Source organism: Lepisosteus oculatus, chromosome 27, assembly GCF_040954835.1.
Source record: "Lepisosteus oculatus isolate fLepOcu1 chromosome 27, fLepOcu1.hap2, whole genome shotgun sequence".
Lineage (NCBI taxonomy): Eukaryota > Metazoa > Chordata > Actinopteri > Semionotiformes > Lepisosteidae > Lepisosteus > Lepisosteus oculatus.
In genome coordinates, this window is record NC_090722.1 from 2,911,360 (window position 1) to 2,934,001 (window position 22,642).

A 22,642-nucleotide genomic window follows, 5' to 3' on the forward strand; every position below is an offset into this window, starting at 1 on the left:
TGCTCACTGTGTGCTCACTTGGGCATGACTGGCACTGTGTGCAAGTTCTAAGTCTTAATAAAGGGATGAGTTACACACTGCAAAGTGCATTGAGGCAATCAAACTAAAAGATGGACAGAATTAAGCTAAGGTTAAACAGCAAGGATGCAGGATAACATCAATCCCGTTTGGAACTTTTATGTTTCAGATGTGCTGAAGTCACTGGAACAAAACACCTGCCTTTTTGTAAGATTTTTTTCTTAACTTGATTAACTTGCAAGCGATTGAACTCACTGAGCGCTTGATATTTTAACATGGGCTTTTTTACCTATTTAACTTGAGCCACATAGAAATTCTGCTGAGAATCAACTATAACTCAGAAAACGCAAAACACTGGACCTAACGGGCATCTCTTTTAGAGGCAGATTACAAAGACAATTTGAAGATATAAAGTGGGGTTTGGGCCACAACAGGTAGAGCCTCTCGACAACAGAAGCAATCTAGGAGCGAATTAAATGATAATTGTGTTAACTACTGTAGATGAGGTGTGCCGATCTGGAATGTGGATATTGCCAGACGACATTGAAAACCAATGTGACGAGCATTACAATGACATTTAACAGCCAAGTGGTTTTGCGAACTGCTTCACTTCTAAAAAACAAGGATCTTAGTGAAGAGCTGAATTCAAGCTGCTCATCATCACATCCTCTGGATTTGGGGGTGCAGCAGCAGTGTACTGCTCCTACCAGTTTGTGGGGTTTCATCTCAGGTGCAGTCTGAACAGCACAGTGAATGAAGTGGGTGCTGTCAGCTGTGAGTATTTTGGTTTCCTCTGTTTTACCACCATCTCCCAATTGTCCTCAGCAAAGAAGCTTGCGCTGTAAGTGCAAACACACAAGTCCACACTACAGCCCGATGCCTCGTTCGGCCAGATCTCGTCCTGGTTACCGCAGCGTTAAGTGGACTGAAAACACCAGTCAATCACAGGGTAACCCACAGTACCGCTGGTCCCCAATTATACAGCTGGCTGGACTAGAGAAACTGGGGTGAAGAACCTCACTGACCATATAACAGCAGAGGCGACGATGAGGATATGACACCCTGTTAGCTACAAATCCAAACATTCACCCTCTACGCTGTGCTGTGCTGTCAGTGAGGCACTTTGCCCATTTTTAACTGCTAACTGCTTGAAACCTGCATGGCCCACTAATCTTCTGTGGCACTGAGCAATAAAAAATAAAACTTAGGAAACTGAGAAGTGGTGGAAACATGAAGGTCAACAAAGGGGAAACATCCATAACCCCACACTAAGTGGATAAAGCAGGAATGTAAATGTTCCTTACTTTTTAGGTTTTTTTTTTCTATTGTGCGCAATTCAGAGCATCAGAGCCTCCAGAAACACACCAGGGGGCTGGAACGAATGGATCAAGTGGACACACAGCAGATCAATGCAGCTGCACTCAACAGATGTGCTAGTGGGAGTACAGCGGACAGAGTCTGGCACCCGGCAGTATCTGTTTAATAGCAGTTTCCTCCTGGTTGACTCTTTCTCCTTGCGTTGGGTTTATCTCCTCGGTCCTCTGGGGTGTTGGAATGTGTTCAGGCAGCACTGGTCTCGATGCTCGATACCGAGCCTGGTGGAAAACTGAGCTGGACTGCCGGGATGCTCTGGCTGAGATCCAGGCTGATCTCTCCGGGCTGCAGAGGGCTCGAGAGAGGGAGAGTCCAACGAGGTTGTCAAGGAAAGATCTCCCCTGGTCACCGGCCTCTCTCAGATGTCTTCCCCACTCCACCGTTCAGAGCTGTGCATGAAGACTGCTTCACAGAGCTGGGGACCTGGGTTCAATTTCTGGGGTGCTTTCTGCATGGAGTTTGCATGTTCTCCCTGTGTTTCCAGGTGCTCCGGTTTCCTCCCACAGTCTAAAGACATACTGGGAAGTTAACTGGGAAAACTGGCCCTTGTGGGAGTGTCTGTGTCTCTGTGTTTGCGTCTGTCCTGTGATGGATAGGTGTCCCATCCAGGGTGTACCCTGCCTTGTGCCTGTTGCTTGCTGGGATAGACTCTGGCTACCCCACAACCCTCAATTGGATGAAGTGGTTAGAAAACAGATTGTTATTTATCATAACTAGGAAAAAGAAAACAAAGAATTAATGTGAACACAAGAAATACAGTGAGTCTCACTCCCTTGCTGTGGATCAAGCATGTGTAGATACAATACATCTCACAGCTCTTTGCCTCCCTGCCTGGGTGTCTGGGCTCTATGGTGTTCTGGTAACAAATTGAACAGTGATTTCACTGCCGTTGGTAAGACTGCTTGCAAACTCTGCCTGCATTTCTCCCTCCCAACCTTGGAAACACAACAAACTCTTTGGTTCTTCAGACAGAGCCGTACTAATGTGCAGAATGAATGACCCTCACTGCATCATAGAGGTTAACACTCTGGGATCTTTTGACAAAGTGTCAGTGTTGCTTAGTGAGGGCTCACTCTCAAAAGCTTTTTCTGCTCTAAGGCAAAATTAGTTCCGCCTTTTCAATCTCCGGATATTCTGCATAACAAAAGTCCAAAAAGTGTGAAAAAAGGGAATTAATACACAATTTCTCTTTCACACACGTCATGTACTGTATGGGCCCACTTGGAAAATGTCCACTTTTACAAAACCAGAAGCAGGATTTGCTGTGGGACAAAAAAAAAAAACAACTTTGGAAATCCCCTGCTGTTACAAAGTCCTGGTGGACCAATTCACATCTTTAAAAAAATAAATTTATTTTAATGAGGTCGCAAAAAAACAAAACACAAACGAGAAAAAACAGGCATGATCACTCACATTGCTGACATTCTGTTACGTGACGAGGTCCTAAATACGGCAACTTTCATTGCTGCGGGAAACAAGAAGCAGTTCTGTTCCCTAAATCCTTCAGTTTTCTTCTGTCTTTTTCCGCTAGAATTCTGTGCGTATTCATTTCCTTTTGCAGAAATGTTTCCAGGATGTTATCTGTTAACACATCCCAGCCAATTGCTCCCAAGGATGGGTGCTCTGAATGCAAAGTGGCTATGGAGATGATCCAAGGGGAGTGCCCTGTGACAGAGCCTATATATACCCAGGTTTAGGAAAGCTGCTGTAGAGAAACAGATGGTCTGCGCTGAAGACCTGGCTACACTTGAGCACACCTAGAGGTAATTCTCATTTATGACAAAAATACGTTCTGCTCTGGCATTATTGATTTGAGTAATGGGAAAAAAATAGGGGCTTGGATCAGTGCCATGATAAGACTTTCACCAGCTCCTGAATTTTAAAGATAGAAGAATAAACAGGACAAGGATGTTGTTGTTAAACAAATATTGACTTTGCTGGCCGTCTTTGTGGGTCTGTGCAGATTAGAAATGTAGGGGTTATTGGATTCATTATCTGGGGCTGTTTTTTTTACTGGTCAAGAAATTAGATGATTTCTTCTTAATTTTTCATGAAGATAAAATCCAGAATCTGGGTGGTTGGGCACACATTTCTCTTTTCTCCAACTTGCAGCATTTGGCTGAGACCCTCTTAAATTCCTGATTCTGTCCGTTGTGTTTAAAAGAACATATTTCATGGGATTTGCTGGGGAAACGCATTCTTTTTGCTTTCAAGAAAAGCACATTCCTGGAATCCAGTTCGTCACAGGGAAACCAGACACCTAGGCAGGCACTAGTTTGATAGCAAAATTATCAAAGCTGTTTTAGATCAAGATGAAGATAAAAAAATGCATTCTGGATACAAGGAACCCTATGAAGGATTTGTTGACTAAATCCAGGATTTTCATTTGAGAAATTAATTTAAAATTAATTTGCTAAAGAAATATGTAAGGTGGTGATTCCATTGTCTTGAGTCTAATATGCTGGTTGTTTTAACAAAACTGGTTAAATGGAGATTTCATGTTGACTCAGTTGTCTGATTCAACAGACCTTGATAAACAGTGCTCTTTGTGTGACAATGTTAGAGGGAATATTTAGTCTACAATCCTTTTCAGCAGTGTGCCTTGGGAACTGGAAGAATAAAGAATAAGGAATAAAGAATGCACTGTACACAGGGCTGTTTTGTTACTGTGTAAAGTACTGGTTGTTGTATAGATTCTGAAAATAGATGTTTAATGTCCTGTACACCACAAAATTGGTTGGGAACTAGATGAGGCTTGATTTTACAACAGAAGAAACAAACACTGAAGTGGGCTAACTTTGAAATGCCAGAACATACAGTGAATATTGGAATTTTCAAACTGTTTTTTAATAAATGCAATAGCAATAAGCTTTTAAGAGTTAAAGAACAGGGCGTGCCTCTTCTGCAGTGCTGACTGGCTCTTGGTCTGGGGTATGTGGTTTTCACCAGAGTCCTTTCCTACTGAGTACTAAAAGGACGGCATTTGTTTTGTCCATTAACATAAATATCCATTGTTTTTCATGACATTGCCTGTTTTGAACATCTGTGCCTGATTTGACTTTGGGGATCAATGTGTGAGCACACGTTTCATGTTTTAAAGAATCGTCAAGATCTTCCGATACAAGAAATCCCAATTTCTGCTTTTGAGCATTCGTTGTTGTGTGTGTGTGTGTGTGTGAAACAAATCAAATTAGCCCCCCTTTCATATTTCTGCATTGCGTAGAATGACTCAATACCACTGAAGTCTGGGTTGCAGTTGTGTTCAGAGTCAGAAGGCGTGGCATAGAGTTAGACTGTGACGTCCTCCGTGATACACTAGTGTGAGCATTGTTCCGAGTTGCTGGGTTGAATACGTGTCCTGGATGTTTTTGTGCAACAAAGAACTGTTGATTGTACAGGCTTATAATTGAAATTAGACACTGGCAGGTTTTTAAATACCCTGTAGATACACGTTTATAGAATTTGTTACACTTTTGCCCAGACTTTGCATTGTTACTGCTGTTACTACTAATTCGACATAAAATCGTTTATTAATATCACAGCCTCTGGAGCCACTGTATGTCAATGGTACAACAATAGGATGATACATTTTCATTTAATGTGTGCAAATCAAAGGGTTTTTGGTGACGTTTGACTGAGGCATACACACTAATACACACAATCGTTCTTTCTGTGCTGAAGTATGTGTCAGGATTCAGAGCAATTCCAAACATTTGAGGTCTTGCACTTAAAATCCTAAATTCCTGGTCCATATTTTTGTATCTATACGCCCACGAACCAAAACCAACAGTTGATCTCAGATTCATTTCCTGCTTCTCTTTCAGCACGATCGCCTGCTCGTTCTGAAGGCTGGAAGAGCTTGTTGCTCTGTTAAAGCACCAATCATGGAGCGCGTGGAAGAATGGGTGATGGAAAACAAGGAGAAGATCGAGCAGGGAGTGGAGATCATGGGGAAAGGGTGCGAGATCCTCGCCGCTACAGTCGGGCAGCTTCACCCCATCCTGGAGGCCGTGTTCGTGGCTTCCAAAGAGATTCTCTGCAACCCAGAGAGCAAAGAAGCAAAGTACTTGACCGAGCAGTTTGAGAAGGTCAACCAGAGGCTGGAAGGCATTCAGGATGATATCGAGTCCATTCAGAGAGAACGGCAGAAGATCTCCATGAACAAGCAGAACTTCGACCTGGAGGTGCAGATGATCAGCCAGTACGAGAAGTACCTGGAGTTCGTCAGCGCCAAACCCAAGTTCAAGGAGGTCAGGAAGGACAAATTCATGAACCACTTCCAAGCCACGGATGGGGACATGAACCTGGACGCCCTGTACAACGCGGTGATTGGGGAAAACCTGTCTGGGGAGTCGGTGCTGGAGACCGTGCTGGTCACGGAGGAGAGGAGCCGCAGAGCGGTGGAGGAGTTCTGCGCCCAGCTGAAGAAGCTCTTCCTGGTGGGGCTGATCGCCGTCATGGGCCACGCCTCCCTGAAGGAGGGGGCGGTGGGGGAGGCGCTCATGAGGGAGTGGGGTCAGAGGATGGAGGAGGTGGAGAGGCGCATGAAGGCGGCCGTGGACGACTGCACCAACAACTTCGCCGCCCAGGCCAGAACCGACATGGAGAACCAGGTGCGGGACAAACAGGCCAAACTGGACCAGGAGTTCGTCCAGCCGCTCCTGGACTTCTTGGGGAAGAAGTACGACTGGGTCTTCTGGTCGGTGCGGGTGTTCAGCCACTCCGGGCTGTGGTTCTGGAACTGGCTGGCTGGTAAGAAGTACCAGGGCAGCGGGGGTGGAAACTTCTTCGATGTCGTGACTAAACACAACGTCAAGGTCGTGGTGTCCTACAGCGTGGGCCCCACGCCCATAAACAAAAGCAAAATCCAGGAGCTGATCGAGAGGCAGAAAATGACGAGCAACATGGTGGACTTGGCCCAGTCTATCTACAACGGCGTGCCCAAGTGCATCGTGCACGCCATCAGCCGCTACAAGGACGTGGTGGAATCCAACAACTTTCCCGAAGATTGCTATTACTATACAAAGCACAAAAAAGCCTATCTGTGCATCCATTCCGAATAATCCACAGACATGTGGACCTACATTGGGCGTCTACAGCTTGGATCACACACAAGCTTTCAAATAGAAGCTTCTCGCACACAACAACACAACAACACAACGCAGTGTTTTCGTAAAACTTCAGCAGATCTGAAATTACGCTCTCATGCTGGATCGCGGTTCTCGTACGAGGGACTAAATTGTGCAACAGATTGTATATTAGCCTGTTTTTTTTTTCTTACAAGCTCTGAGCTACATACACTCAACATTTTTATGATTTAAAGGCTCATCTCAAACCGGGAACGTCCCGTCTCTGCAACAGTCAAGAAACACGTTTAGTCTGGTGGCGAGAGAACAAAAAAAGAACGTGTTATGTAAAATATATGAAAATGTGTGCTTTATTTTTTAAATATGACTTGTCAATTAACCTCAGTGGGTAGGTTTAAATAAAAAAAAACATCATGCACTATATAAATATACTGTATATAAAAATGAATGGAGGACATATACATTTGTAAATCCCCCCACAAAACGCTTTGATTCTTTCGTCGTTTCATTATGAATTTACCATTATAAACCAAAGCAAGATGGACTATGTTGATTTTCGTTGTTTACATTCCTGGCTTTTATGGCTGTTAAGATGGTTGGTGATCAGTGGGAATAAAAATGCACTTCTATACAGATTTGTTTTGAATTGGGTTTTTTTTTTATCAGACATGGAAAAAGTTTGCATTATTTGAACAGACGTTACTATGGCAAATAACAGAACCTGCGGTTTTCAGAACTGGATTCCGGGCATAATTGTACTTGATTTTTTGTTTTTTACTGCAGCCTATGAACGGGCTGTCGATGTTTAAACTCGAACGTACAGAGCAGCAGGTTTCCTCAAGACGCGGTGCTTTGAGACCTGCGGCAGCGACACTCGGACTCGCTCCATTTCGTGTCGCTGGGGATCTTAACGCCTCCTACGGTACAGGAGTTAGCTGTGGTCCGCACTCCTTGTTAAGCGTACGTGGGCGGATTAAAATATGAACGACATTTCATGTGTCTGGTACTCGTCATCGGAGATCAATCTCACAGCTTCAGAATTGACAAAAATGGACTATTCGCCCCGTAGTCTTCTTCAGTATGTGCCCCACAGTCACAGGGCAGCAGGTACTGGGCGAGTACTCGGCCCACCTCTGCCTCCGAAGACGCCATTGGAGAAGAGACGTTGCTTTCAACGGCTCGCATCAGTATTAAGAAATAGGGCAGATTCCGAGTTTCAAACCCCCTAAATTCAGTCGACCTTGAGATTTGTTTTCGGTCTTTTAAAAGGAAGGGCGGTGACACAAATATACATTAAGATAACCAGTACCACACAAATATCAACCATGACTTTTACGGTCGGTTATACAGGAAATGAGGGCCGGAACAGAGGGCAGACCGAAAAAAAAAACAATTATGGTTTCTACTAATTATGTACTGCGTTAAAGTATGATTTTTCTGTGTCCAGGAATCTCAAACTCTTACAGCCAATTTCTATATGTAACTATCCAACATATAATATAGTGCACGGGTCCGTCAAAAGGAGAGTGTTTGGTCTAAGGCTGTGCTGTTTTAACCAACTGTAGAGGAAGGTTTCTCTTGTACAAGCGGCACAGCCCGCTGGTGAAATGTTGGCCTGTGTTTTATGACCGGGTGTGGCGCTTTTTGCTCCTGAAACCCGATACCTCCCTGACAGAAAAAAAAAAGTGGTAGAAACTGGAAGTTCCGTGTTGTGTTCAGGGCTGTGTTTGAAACTTTAACTTTTTGTTTTACAAGGTAAGTGGTATATATTTTAAAAATGATGTATGTTCACGCTATCTAAACGCATCTGTTGCTAAACGAAGGTTCCATTTTTGGTCATAATCCCGGAGATTTACAATTCATTATCTCCCAAAAAACGCCAAGCACGAAAAACGATATTTCTCCTTTAGTTGTTACAGAATTGTACTCGCAGTTTTGTTTTGAGATCGACCATAGTAGGTTAACAGTTGATTGGGTTGAAGCAGAATCGTTTCTTTTGAGATCCAGTAAATAAATTCATTTTTTTACTTTAAAAAAGCTAGTTTAAACTCGAACACGGGAATGGACTCCGAGTGAAAGTTGCCGAACTTTCCAAACGGAGAATGTCACAGTCACCCACAAACAAAAGCAAAAAATACATAGTAATTGTAATGTCATGATGCTATTTCACGCATTTTTTGCGTATCCGCAGAATCCTGTTATTAACTTTAATGTAGGCCTGAAAGTGACGGACATGCGAAACCGATGACAAAGTACCCACCCATTTTAAGCAGATGTTTACCAGCTTTTTATCATCCTGGTTTTAGGCCATGTTGGGGTTTACGGTACTAATTACAACAAGTGTAAAAGCCTTACATAGTGTATTGTAAAAGCCGGGAAAGTACAGGTTAAGAAGAAACGCACATAGGAAGTGAAGAATTCAGATGTTAGCCCATTCGGTAATCTCGCAGGGAGAGTGTGTACAGGAGATTACACCAGTGCAGCAGGATCCGTGTAGTTTTAATACGTCTAAACTATTGGCAACAACAGCCCCGATCTGAAAGGAAATGTTGTTACGTTCGAAGGTTAATGTGCTTCTAACAAAAACAGATCATCTAGTACAGTAAGGGCTGTCTGGCTACTTGTTACTAACAACTGCCACACAACCTTCTGTCTCTGTGCCCACGCCAGACAGCGCCATTAAATTATATTTTCCTAGGAGCTTAATTAATTGCAATGCCAAACACAAAGGGTTGTGGTATTGGTGTGGGAAGCAGCACCTCATACAAAAATGGACCGACCTTGTGATTTCCTGTCAGTGTCGATCTCTGTGCTTGTATTATTATTCAGCAGAGCTTGTTTAAAGCAGGTTGTTAATTTCCACAGAGCAGGATATGAAACCATCTTGGAGGTCAGTTTATATATAGACTGCATTATGCTTTTATTGTTCTGATAGTGGAGCCCATTCAGCCAGAGCCTTGTGCAGAGGCCCAGGGGACGCTGCTCTTTAGATGGAGTGCTTATCCGAATGGGTTGTGCTTAATTTCGCTGGGAGGAGTGGTGCATTCCCAAATTGAATGAGGATGTGTGTTTCTAATGCATGCATTTTCTTATTAATGTTGCTGCTGTGTACTTTTTATTGATCCAAAACCTAAATGCGCCAAACGTTAGACGCTCCAGTGCTCTGCGCTGAACAGATAGCTAAGTTAGTCTTAGCTGTACAGTAAGCACTTCACTGGAGACTACAACATCCATCACGCTGAGGACAGAGCAGTCCACCTTAAATGGTCTGAAATGTGTTGTGTTCAGGCTGTACAAACATATCGCCTCTCAGCACTAAGCTGCCTGGCCCATCATTGATTTGTGTTTTTATCAGATCACCCAGTGATGATTTCCGAGATGGTACAGATCGTGCACAATTTCATTAGTGGTGTACACCCCTGCATGTTTCCTATAGTTTAATTAAGGAGCAGCCAGCCATATGATCAAATACTTAGGCTGATTATGAAATTGGGAGTACAGAGGATTTGAAAATAGATCCATACTTGGTTTTTCAGTGCTGGAGTCACTGGTACAGTGTCTCTGACAGAAAGTCCAGGCTGTTCAATTCACAGAACACAAGAATGGTATCTTAGGTCACTTTTCTCACAGTGTCCAAAGCAGATACTTGACATTTCACCAGTCAGTTAGGAATCCACGTAGCAGGATTCCACATAATGTCATTCGTCCGCAGATTCAGTTATGCCTGGGTAGTCCAGCTCTGGTCCTGAGGTGCCAGTGCAGGTTTTCATTCCCACTTAGCCTTTAACCCTGTGATACAGCCCTCGAACAAAGAGATCTGAAGTCACAAGTCGTGCAGAAGCATTGAATTCTTCAAGAAAAATGTATCGGATTGACCAGGCCTACAAGCAAGGATTAATGACCTAAATCATCTTGGTACTGACTTTAATCTGGCCAGCTGCTCGCAACTGTTCAGGTGCTGTTGATTGACAGAGTCCTAGAGATCCTGCAGTCACACCAGTCCCTCAGCTCTTCAGAGTTGGGTCACTTCCTGGTTGCTGTTTTCTCCAGGACTACAGAACCCAGCATGCACTGCACAGTGATTGCAGTCACACTGCTGTCTCGGGGAGATATCTAGACTCAACCTGACAAAAAAGCAGAGAGTGCATGCTGGAATGTAAACTCCTGGGTGGTGCGCAGCAGGAGAGGAGCTGACGTGATGGTTCGGCACTCCTGTTACCTTGGTTACCGAGCCAGTTTCTATAAAAACACAGCGCGCGGATGCGCACACCGTCTCAGGGAGATCATATCTTTCAAAGCCCCTGTGAGATGAGGTTAGAATGGTCTGTAATTAATTTTAATACAGGGTGTGCAGGAAGCACAGAACTGTGGTACATTATATTGCCAGGATGAAGGCTGCAGGCACATGTTCAGAGATTGGAACAGCAGTGTGTTGAGATAGAAGGGTGTTTTAGAAGGAGTTAAGAAGTGTTTATAGGCCTGTGATTTGCAGGAGTAACTCTGCCATTGGTGTCTGTATATTTAATGCAATTACAAGTGAAGTGAGATCTAATTTCATCTGGAGTTAAATGAACTGTAAGTCACAATGTATTCAGGGGCTGTTTGTATGACTTGTCCCATTCCCCACGAATTAAACACAAATAGACCCTTATTCTAAATTTTCACCCACTAAGAATATTTCTACCTTTAACAAGAACGCAGAGCTCAGTGAAAGTGCTTCCAGATTGATAGATTTAGTGCTTTTGGCAATTAAGTTCCCTGCCACTTAATAATGAATTTTAAATTCATAATTAAAAATGGCCAGCTACAGTATGTCTGTGGATACTGTATCTACACCCATGTGCGGCTTTCAGACCACAGACAGAACAAGACAACTTGATAACACTGAGCGCTGGCCCGAGCTCTGTGATTAGAGTATGTTTGTGTACTCAAGTGGGTAAGGAGACCAGCAGGTGCTTGACAACCTCGAGCGGAGTCTCCGCTTGGCTGTGCGTGGGGAGTCTGCATGTCCACATGCCGTCAAGCAGGGTGTTGCTGCCCCCGGTGCGGCCCTGCTCTGCGGCCGGCTGCCTGCTGTTGCACACACTATCCACCTCCAGCCCAGTCGTCTTTCCACAAGAGCTTCCTGATGAAGCAGTGCTGGAACGAGTTCTCCGAAGTTGTGCTGAAAAACAGGCAGGCCTGAGCTGGGAGTATCAGGTTCTGTCAGGGGTCAGCGGGCTGTTCAGGGGGACAAAGCCTAACTCCCCCCCCAGGTTCGAAGTGTGTAAAATCAACACGAGACAGATGTGCTCCACAAGTGTTAACAGCAGGTCTGATGCTGTGCATTTTCGGGTTTTGATTTCTAGCTAATAATAACTACTTGTACTTGTAGGCTTCAGTTAGAGTTGAGTATGAAATGTTTGTCTGAAATAGTCAGCACGTTCACTATAGGAATGTTACTGTCATTCCTTTTTGTTTTTGTTTTCAAGCCACCCAGAAGAATTCACTCAAGAGTTTTGTTTTCCCAACCAGCCAGTTTGGCACTAGTACTGATGAGTGCATATAAAAGAGGCAGTGTAGGTGGACGAAAGCAGTTGTGTATTCCCAAATGAAATGCCCTTTAATGGCAATAATGCACAGGAAAAGGAATGTGAAACCAATATTTCCTGATGCCCGAGCCAACAGGTGTCACCTGATAGACGAGATTTTATGACCATTGTTACCTCAGTAGACGAGAACATTTGTTCTCCAAACTGTTCTGTTTTTACCCAAATACCCTTTTTTTTTCAAATTTCAGGGTTATATTGCAATACAAGAAAAACACAATTCTGAAGTTGTTCTAGTTGTCATATTTACTGCATAACGGAACGAATACAATTTAAACATCCACTTACATTTATGAAGCATGAACCTTTAGAAGTTTACAATACACCCAATTATTAGAAAATGCACAAATATATCTGTCACATTTGCGCACTGTAACCCGCAAAATTAATGCAACCATGTTTCATTTTCTTATGTTTGCTACAGGGCAGCTGTAAGATGTGTCTGTGGTCTTTCTGAGTTTTTTTCATAGTGCGCTTTTAAATTCAAATTCATGTTAAAAATTATTCAGTGAATGCAAACGTAACCGGTTCTTCCACATCACACTGTAAAGAAATAGAAAAACTACCAACAGAGAATGGGACAAGGCAAGGCGGCCTTTTGAATATTTCACAACTTAGGGTGTGTTAGTTGTGTAAGTAAATAGCTGTAATTCCACGATGAATGACATTTTTAAAGTTTTCTGGAGAGCAACAAAATGTAATGGAACAGAACTCCTGAAATTCCACCTTTTACATTTGTATCATCGCACCTTGGCTGTAATGTAACATGTTTAAAGTGTGGAAATTGTTACCGGTTATGAGCCTCAATAACCTCAATCAAGACTGAGGTTTCTAAGGATTGTGCCAACAGTGTGATCACCTGTGGGTATTATTGTTGTGTCTGGAAGTGTAAGTTCATAAATGGATTACTGGGTATGACATCTGATTACAGCCTTTTACCTAGACTTTCAGCAATTCCACATGTCTGAGAGGTTGGGCCAAAATCCCCTGTGAGTCGTGTATTTCAGGGCGTCCCAGACCAAACCCACATGTCACCTTTGTTCACTGAAAAATGTCTCAAATTTCACTTTGAAAGTTGTAGGTAAATAATGTCAAATTTAATATTTCTTATTCAAATCCTTTCAAATTGTAATCCGTTGCAGTTTGAAGGAAGCGTAATTTCTCACTGTAGTAGCGCTTAATTTGAAATCTTCTAATGTGCCACAGAAAGCTGAGGACAATAAACGTATGTTGGAAGCAGAAGATGTTTGGGAAGCCCTGATCTATTAGATAAGAATGAAGACAGGTTTTCTTGTTGCCCTGCTTGAGGTTGTAGTTTTAAACTTGTTTTTGTAATGATTAAATTTCACGTACTATCCTTATCTCAATTTGTTACAGCTAATTTTCTCACCCAGTTCTGTCCCCTGTGGAGATCTCCCGGGCAGCAACCATGACAAACCAGCTGCAGAAAATGGTGGCGGAGAAGAAGGACGTGGTGGAGACAGTGATGGAGGTGTTCGAGCAAGGCGCCGAGGTGGTGGCCAGCATGGCAGGGGACCTCTTCCCCATCTTCCAGATCGCCGCGCCCATCGTCAAGCTGGCCCTGGACAACGTGGAGAGCGAGGAGGCGGCGTACATGAAGGAGCAGTTCCAGAAGGTGAGGGAGCGGCTGGAGGTCCTCTCGGAGGAGATCAAGCGCATCAACGAGGAGATCAAGAAGAGCCAGGTGGACGCGGAGTACTTCTCCGTGGAGGAGAACCTGACCAACCAGTTCCGCAAGTACATGGACATCCTGAACGCCAAGCCCAAGTTCAAGGAAGTCAAGAAGAAGCTCTTCCTGGAGCACTTCAGCAAGACGGGGGGCGACAAGAACCTCCACACTCTGTACAACGCCGTGACGGGGGACAACTTCTCCGGGGAGTCAATCCTGGAGATCACGCTCAACTACGAGGAGAAGAGCCGGCGTCCCATGGAGGAGTTCTGCGCCCGGCTGAAGAAGTTGTTTTGCGTGGGCCTGATCGCCCTGATGGGGCACGCCGCCCTCAAGGGAGACGACGAGGAAGCTCTGCTGAAGGACTGGGGGGAGAAGATGAAGGCGGTGCAGGGGAAGATGAACGCCGTCATCGAGGACTGCATCAGCAGCTTCCCCGAGCAGGCCAAGATGGACGCCCGCAAACTGGTGAGGGACAGGGAAGCCAGAACGAACCAGCAGCTGGCCGACCACCTGGTGGACTTCCTCAAGAAGAAGTACGACTGGGTCAGCTGGTCCGTGCGGGTCTTCAACTCCCCCTCGGGCGTGTTCAGCAACATGTTTTCCAAGGAGTACCAGTGCTGCACCGGGAGGAGCCGGTTCCAGTTGCCGGAAGGCGACAGCAAGTTCAACGTGGTGGTTTCCTACAGCGCCTCGCCGGAGCCCGTCGACAAGAGCGACATCCAGCAGCTGATCGAGCAGCAGAAGAAGGCCAGCGTGGTGTCGGTGGCCGAGCTGCTCTTCGACCGGCTGCCCGCCTGCGTCGTCCACGCCGTCAAGCCGACCAAAGACCTCGGCGTCTCCTGGAGCTTCTCCGAGGAGCTGCACTACTGGGAGCAACACAAGAACTTCGCCGTCTGCGTGCACTCGGCGTAGTTGGGGGGGCGCACTGAGCCAGAGGAGGCTGAAACAGACAAACACCGCATGTGCCTTAAGGATCAAATCATAAGGAAAACCTGTCGAATCGGGTGATTGGGTAATAGAACTAAAAATCAACTTAGGAACACCTCCCTCAAGTGCTTGAAATTGTAAACCCCTTTGCCCAGTGAAACGACTGTTTAAAAAATCTGTGCCACTACACAGCAGTTTTACTGTCTAATTGGCTGCTTCAGGAATGCGTTAGATTGTGTTGCAGATCTTTTCAAACTTAAACGAGCAGTACGATACATTTGTGTTGAACTGACACTGCAGATTGCCGTATTTTAGGGGATCACATCCACGGGACGAACAGAGCTGAACAATGCTGCTTGTGGTTCCCTCCAGTCAGGAATTGCAGCTTTATAAAATGAATCCAGATGTTCAAGAAAGGACTTGCCCAGACATGATCAGGCACATCTGGCAGGTAGCCACACACTCAGTGTTTTACCAGGAAAAATTCCCTGTTTAGTCAGATGCGTCACAGTAACCACAGTGATGTGCATCTGTTGTGTTGTGAAACAGAGGCGAAAGATAGCTCGCCTTCTGCTCGCTGAATCCCTTTGAACTGTTGGGTTGAAAATACCTGCTGCCAGGGCTTGGCAGTTACTGTCTATTGCCCTTGCAGTAAAAATGATCAATTGCCTTTGATTTGTAAGGCAAGCGTTATCAGTGTCATGACCTCTCCTGGATTATTTCAAGATACAGTTCATTGCTTTACTTTATTGCACTGTGGGTGCTGTGTGGCAAGGCATAATTACAGTAGGAAACCTCAGTGTAGACAGAGGTTTATTCACTTTGCTCAGTAAGCTTTCTGTGAGGCTGAAAATGGAGAACATTAACACAACAAATCTGAGCCCCAAAACCTTTCCATTCCTGAATTGTATCATATGGGGCTGCAGAGTCTCTCTCTTGGGATTCATGTTGCAGCAGTGGCCTCTAATCCTTGGCCTTGCTTTGAGTTTTATCTGTAGGAAACACACCAGATGAAAATCACATGCAGGAATCTGTAACATTAGATCAAGACACTGTGCTGCAGCTGGGTAGCTGATTCCATTTGAGATGCACACAGTGGTTCACCAAGACAGAAGTTTCCTGGTTTCTAGGTGTGAAGCAATCAGAGAGCACATGACTCCCCCCTGGACAGGATGCCAGTCCATCACAGGAGCAGCAATGCTGGTTCCTATTTATACTACTGGGTGGACTGGAGCCACTGGGCTGTGTGTCTCAAGGAGAGACTCAAACCCATCAGTTATGAATGTAGAAACATACCCACTGTGCTGCTCTGCCCCCTAAATGCTGCAGCTGCAGGGATGCAAAAAAGGTGATAATTTGTCCTATTTCCGGCTTTTAAAACAGCAGGCTCTTGTGTATAAGCTACTGTAACATGGGGTTGTGGGTTCCTTCATGCTTCTTACTCATCTCTGATTAATAGACATGTAAATTTAAACTGACAATAAACATTTTACAGTTGAGGAAATTAAAGAATTCAGTCTGCCACAGTCTTATCTGTTTCGTCTCTGGAATTCATAAACTGAAAGGTGATAGGGAATCAATGAGGATTATTTCCAAATTCCAAACTGTAAGTGAATTGATACTACTGTGTGTTGTATTGTGTAGTGTATTGTAAGAATACGAAGTGTTTCGAGGGTCATATCATGGAACTGCAAATCTGTCTATACTTGGCGCTGGTGTGAGTGAAGAGAGAAGTTCATGGCTGTTGTTCTAAAGATTTTAATGGAAAAGCAGTCTGTGTCTCCAGACGGAGATGAAGCTGAGGGTTATTGCTTGTGGTTCAGCCTGTATTGTTGAAAGTTGCTTCAGATTACAAAACTAGAAGCAATAGTTATTTTTATACAGTAGTAATATGTTATCATTTCATGAATGGGGAGAAATAATGTAATATGGCACTATTGCTCAAATATTTTTTTTCTGTTTCTATTTTTATACTCATGTCATTTAGAATCACCAAACATTTCTTAACATCTTGGCTCTCAGACACTACTCTTGTGCTGCACAGGGAGAATGAGGAAGAGTAGACAGGCTCCTCTGTGTCACGATTATAGTCCCCCCCTCCTTAAGGGTCCTCCAGCCCTTCACTTTAGACTTATTCTGTGCACCTGATCCGTTTTCCCAGCTCATCCTGGCTCTGCATCTGGTTTCCGCACTGTGCGAGTCCGGGACCTGGAAGCGCCTGGTCCCGTTAAGGTTTTAATCTCTGTTCCCGTTCCTTGTCCGCCGGTTCTGACCCGGTTCGTGTTTTTAATTCCTGTTTGGATGGATCACCTGGCTATGGACTTATTCTTGTGTTTTGGATTCGCTCTGTGGATAACTTTTGGATTGTTTGCCTCGGCCACACCTCCCCTGTGCACCAGCGCACTTTGGACACGCCCCCCTGTTTTCAGCCCCGTATTCCTGCATGACGTTTTCCTAGTGTTTCCCCACTTCTTCGGATTGTGTCGTCCGCATAGGGTCCGAAAAGAACTGTTCGTTACACTCTGCTTGCCCCACCCTTACAGCTGCGGATCTTTTTGACATTCTGCGAGCCCCACAGCGCCTGGCAGGAGAGTTAGCACCCAATTGGAGGAGTGGTGTGTCTCTCAGTGACATCACTGAAAGCCTATACACCGGAAGTAGATCACTGAGAGCCAGAGGAGCTCTTGAGAATGTCCACAACTATTTGGGGAATCCCAGTTACAGTTGGCTAGTAACATGGCCCAGGCTTGAGCTTAAGACATGATTTTAATGAGTGACAACGCAAAAAGCAATCTTATATTTAGGTTCAGTTTTTCTCATTGTGAGAAAATCAGCTTGTCTCCTTGCCAGTCTGCACGATAGTAGCACAATGTTTGAATATTAGCAGACTCGGAGGAATCAGATGTGCTCTTTGATTTATTCACTGTTGACAGTATTAAGATGCTGCTCCTTAACAAGCACTGAAAGAAGTGAAAAGAGCACAGTGTTTGACTGTCCCGTTGTTTGTCCCTTCTATTGAAGACAGACTGAAGGGCTTTCTGTAAAGAGATGAACAGACTCCAGTGAGTACAGTACACTGTCCCGCTACTTCAATCAAGGCCTTTGTTCAGCATGTTTACCGCTGTCTCGGTCTCAAAGCTTTCATGATGAATCCATGTGGCGGGGAGCCCTTTAGAGAAGAACGGTTTTTCAAAGACAGTTATCATCTTTTTGAAGGAAAGCCTGAGTCACCATCCTTGATTGTAACACAGTCAAAGCATATGGCACAAAATGGGGAACCAGCCATTGTAGATACACAGTGATCAGTGTAGCAGGCAACTTAAAACGACAGTTGTACATCCCATGCCCGTAAACATCTTACAGTGCACATTCCTACTGTCATACCTTTGGGGTAAAACTCTCAGACTAGGCAGCAGACAAGGGGTCCTGTGCACTTTAAAATTCATCACCTGGCTTAGAGTGATGGTTCATTCTGTATACCTCTCACAGTTCTAGTGGCCAGACAGTGTACATGTGAAGCTATTTCAAGAAACAGAAATATTTCTGTAGATCAGTACCAGACATTATAGTTTAAGATCATAATAAATGAGATTATGAGTCTTTTCAATCTTTTTTTTTCCTGAATGTTTCTGTTTCTACTGAATTTTTCAAGGAATGCTGCCAGATACATGTGGAACTTTCACTGCCGCGTAACTCAGTATATTTCTAACACCCCCCTTAATCCTGATGATTAAAAGGTGTTGCAATCTAATTTGCTCCAGTGGGAAACAGTCTTGATTTTGTAACTCTAAATAAAATCCGTTGACAATCATATGTTCTACTGGAAAAATCGATTCATTTTATGTGCCAATACTGGCTCTTGTTGCTAACTCTTAATTGTTTGGAGAATATTTTGTCCTGACGCAGGAAGTCGTTGATAGATCGCACTCCAAATCCAGAGAAACGCCCACAGTGTTTTCCAGTTGATTCTGTTTGGGAGTGAATTTCCAAAATCTGATTCTGGAGAAGCTGTTTCATCGCCTTAATCTTGGCAAATTAAGATTACACTCAAGTCACCTCTTCCTGTCGTTCACCCTCAGAAGAGGCTTCTTCTTGGTGTCCACATTCATGCGGACAAAGGCAAATCCTAGATTCAGCCCTTTATATCCTAAAGACGCCAGTTTGTGGAGGAGATCTCCAGCTGTTGCCTTTGGCCTTACGGTCGCCCCCCAAACCACTTGTTTCACAAGATGCTCTTGCATCCTCTTCCTAGCAGGATGGCCCCAATAACCATAACCTTTGAGTTCTAAAAAATGGACACACCAGTGGAAAGTGGTAAATTGAGCTTCTTGGGGATTTATTTTATGGCCACACCCCAGCTTGTGGACCATTTACTGTACCTGCAGTCTTAGCAGAGCTCTCTGGCCTTAAACATGACAATACCCACCACTGAGATGCTGCTGACCTCCTTTCATACTTCGGCTAAACCTGCTCTGGCCTCCACATTAACAGATGTTCTTCCAAAGAGCAGAATGTTATTACAGATTTGTATTTGTTGGATACATTTTTAGATGGTGTGACTAAATCTGACCCTTATATTCTCTGGAATTCAGTTGTTCCATACTTTGCTGGTACAATAACAGTATAACATTTTTAGTATTTTAAGCACAACATGTTATCTAACAAGTAATTTAGTTGTATAAAGTTTGCTTTTCCTGCTTCATTGGGTGGGTATGAAAACATCTGTACTTGTAAAAGCTTTAAACATGCTCCCTCTGACTTGAATAATGAAAATATGTTCTTCAAAAGCCACATTCTACATTACTAGTGTTTTATACTTTTTACCACTGTGGATGTAGATCACCCTCTGATAATCATCAGATCAATGGCCAACAAATTTTCAGACACTCAAAAATTCTGAGCCACGGGACATTTTCATCATGCGTTATTCCCCTTCAAATAACTCTGCAGAAATCTGAAACGAAATAACACATCAAATTGAAATGGAACTGTTTTTGATGTACCCAACCAATTTAGAACTCCCAGTTGTTTTAAGATTCTTCTACCATTAGGAGAGATGCCTCTCCAGTGCACTTTCCTGCAGTGCCCCTGGTCACTTCACATGACACACTGCAGGCTCTACACAGCCCCGAGTGCAGGATGTCACCACAATCCTGCGGAAACCAGGAAGCCAAGACTGCCCTGAATGACTAATCCCAACCCAACACTACCACTGCTCAGCCTACTGGTCGGCTTGGTCACAGTCCGCTAGTGACATGATTTAGCATCTGGATCAGAGTGGAAGATGAGCTAACATCTGGATCAATTTGCACTGTGATTGAGCATCTTCAGTTGATGAGCCGGTCCAGAGCTTTGTAGGTGGGCTGGTTGAGTGCACTATACATGGACTGCAGGTACAGTAGCTCATAGAAATGCTCCTTTCTGTCTTTGTCTTTCTGCCTTGTCTCTACTGGTTTTTGGTCCAGTTGAGCTCTTAATCATCTGTGCTAAGTGGCGCCACTAACTGATCTGCTTGCTTGTTTAGACTTTTTGACTGCATTCAGTCCGTACTTATAAAATGTCCCAGTTAATGTGCATTGTTTCCAGCAACTGCTGCACACAGATATTTATGCTGTCTCCCTTTAACTGCCCTACTGCTTCAAGGCCTTTCTTCAACATGTCTATCTTGGTCTCAAAGCTTTCGTGATGGATCTTGTTTATCACAGATATCTGGCTAAATGGCTCTTTATAGGTGATCAGCTGGTGTTGAAGACACACAGGTGGGAAGGACACTGTCAGACCTGCCCACAGTGAGACAGTGTGTTTTCTTCTGCTTCAGTCCAGTTGGATATATGTCAGCTCACACTCCTGAATGATGGCAGTCCATTAGTTGACTGTTATTTAGTAGGACATACCTTATGATTAAACCACACTTAAGACCAGCTTTTCTTTCCTCCTAGAAGACACGTCAGAGGGCATCCATTCAGCTCTGACTGCCCCTGACTTCAGTGTCTCAGACTCTGAGCAAACACACTCAGTTCTTTTGGAAAATGTCCTCATAGATTCTCTGATTGAGAGAACATGAGCTAAGTTTTGGAAAAAAAATTTCAGGAGATCCAACGAAATCATTACCACATTCTCAGCCCTACCTAGGGTTGGGTTTCTGGAAAGAAGTAAACGACTTAATCAACATGGCTTAGGTATTGTAGCTTGTTCCTAACCAAACAGCAATTTAGGTAATGAAGTGCCTCCATGTTCTCAAATTTAAATGCACTTCTGTAGTTTCCATCTCTATCCATTCATTTTCTAACTGCTTGATCTAATGCAGGATCAAGGGGAGCCAGAGTCTGTTCCAGCAAGCGAGGCAGGATACACCCCGGACAGGACGCCAGTCCATTGCAGGGCAGACAGACACACACACTCATCAGGGCCAGTTTTCCCAGAAGGCAACCCCTCAGCACGTCTTTGACCTTTGGTGGACACGTGGACTTGGGGAGACCATGCAAACTCCACACAGACAGTATCCCAGGAGGTAGCGGCAAGGCAGCAATGCCAACCACTGTGCCACCGTGCCACCCTAGTTTCACACTGTGCCCTGTAAGGTGTGTTTCACCGTTGAATCTGAAGAAGTCCACTGGGCTGACTGTGTCATAGTCTTCTCTGTTCAAGACTAAATACTTTCAGTTCCTTCAGCCTGTCTGTTTAGAAAATGGTGTAAAATCAGCCAACACAGTTCCAAACTGGGGGACCACATTAGGAAAACTAATTGGCAATTATTCTTAAAGACAGAGCTGTTCTTTGACTGAAAAACTCACAAATTAACTAGCAGGGGACCCCACCACAGCACAAGGCCTTGATGTTTGGAGATACTTGCTGCAGTTTGCATTTGCATTACCTGTTTCTGTCTATTCCTCTGTCTGTGCTCCTTGTACCATGTGTATCTGCAGTTCCTTTGTGCTTGGTTTGCAGGCTTCGTATGTATTTGTTTTTGTGCTTGGCTGCCCTCTCTGCCCCTGTTGTGTTAATCTCTTCCTCAGAGTTGCTTACTCCATAGTTTTTTTTCTGTGTAAAGGGCAAAGATCTCACCCCAGAGGCTGTGATCTCATATACTGCAGTGAACAGCTGTTCTGCAGCAGCCTGTATACAGTACATCTCATTTCCTGGCTACGGTATCCAAACTCAGATTAACTGCCCTACATTAACTAGAATAACTGTAACTGATGTGTACTGAGTATTAGGTTCTTAATACAGTACCGTACAGTACTGTAAAGTGGACACTGGAACTTTATTTCTGAATCCTGGTCTAGAGGATCTTTGGTTCTGCTGGTCAGTTTGATCCAGGTAGTGCCTTAATCTTCAGTGTTAACTTGTGCCAGTGGCTGGTAACTGCTTTAGACTTTTTCTTTGCACTCAGTTCTTACTTATAAAACTCCAGCACACAGAACTCTATGATGTCTCCCCTGAAGGCATGAATTTGCTCTTATTTCTGACTAAACAGCTCTTAATAGGTTATCAATTACTGAACATACACAGGAGGGTATGACCCTGTATCAGTGAGTCAGTGTTATCTTCTGCTGCAGTCCAGCTGGTTATATTTTAGCTCACACTCCTGAATGACACCAGTCCACTAGTGGATTGGTATCGAGTAGAACGTATTTTAACAAACTGAATGATTAAACCACACTTAAGACTGGCTCTCCTTTTCCCTTTAGAAGAGTTAGGAGAGACACATTGGATCCATGCAGCTCTGACTGGCCCTGACTTCAGGGCTCTGTTCTGTCCTGCTGGAAAGGACTGTGAGGCTTGGAATTTACCTTGACATTCTATCACAGTGCAAAACATTGACCCTTAAAGCATCAGTGCACTGATCAATGGAGCATCTCTTCAGTAGGTTTATCACAGGTCACCACATGCATACCCAGAGCTGTTTAATATTTGGTGGCCAGCTGCACATCTTACGGTCTTTCCATATGATC

The 22,642-nt window shown here is 44.2% G+C and overlaps 2 protein-coding genes across 4 annotated transcripts in view; both read left to right on the plus strand.

Annotated features, from left to right (window-relative positions):
- The first annotated feature begins 3,043 nt into the window (after positions 1–3,043).
- LOC138216014 (protein rapunzel-like) overlaps positions 3,044–22,642 on the plus strand; it is a 34,106-nt gene continuing 14,507 nt past the window's right edge. The window contains exons 1-2 of one of the 2 annotated variants that reach the window (XR_011183874.1): positions 3,044–3,155; positions 5,217–6,735. Coding sequence is in view for 1 of the 2 variants with exons in the window: in XM_006641774.3 (XP_006641837.1) it covers positions 5,277–6,455 (1,179 nt within the window). In the remaining variant the exon portion in view is untranslated. Of the gene's footprint in view, positions 3,156–5,216; positions 7,115–22,642 lie in introns of those variants that run through there. The other variant, XM_006641774.3, reaches the window with a different exon arrangement.
- On the plus strand, positions 7,268–18,498 carry rpz4 (rapunzel 4). 2 transcript variants are annotated; one of them, XM_015336715.2, is made up of 2 exons: positions 7,268–7,401; positions 13,445–18,498. In XM_015336715.2, exon 2 carries the CDS (start codon positions 13,497–13,499, stop codon positions 14,670–14,672), a length of 1,176 nt encoding a protein of 391 aa, XP_015192201.1. In that variant the 5' UTR covers positions 7,268–7,401; positions 13,445–13,496; the 3' UTR covers positions 14,673–18,498. The 2 variants fall into 2 exon arrangements, with proteins under 2 accessions (XP_015192201.1, XP_015192199.1); XM_015336713.2 differs by lacking the exon at positions 7,268–7,401 and adding an exon at positions 8,034–8,234.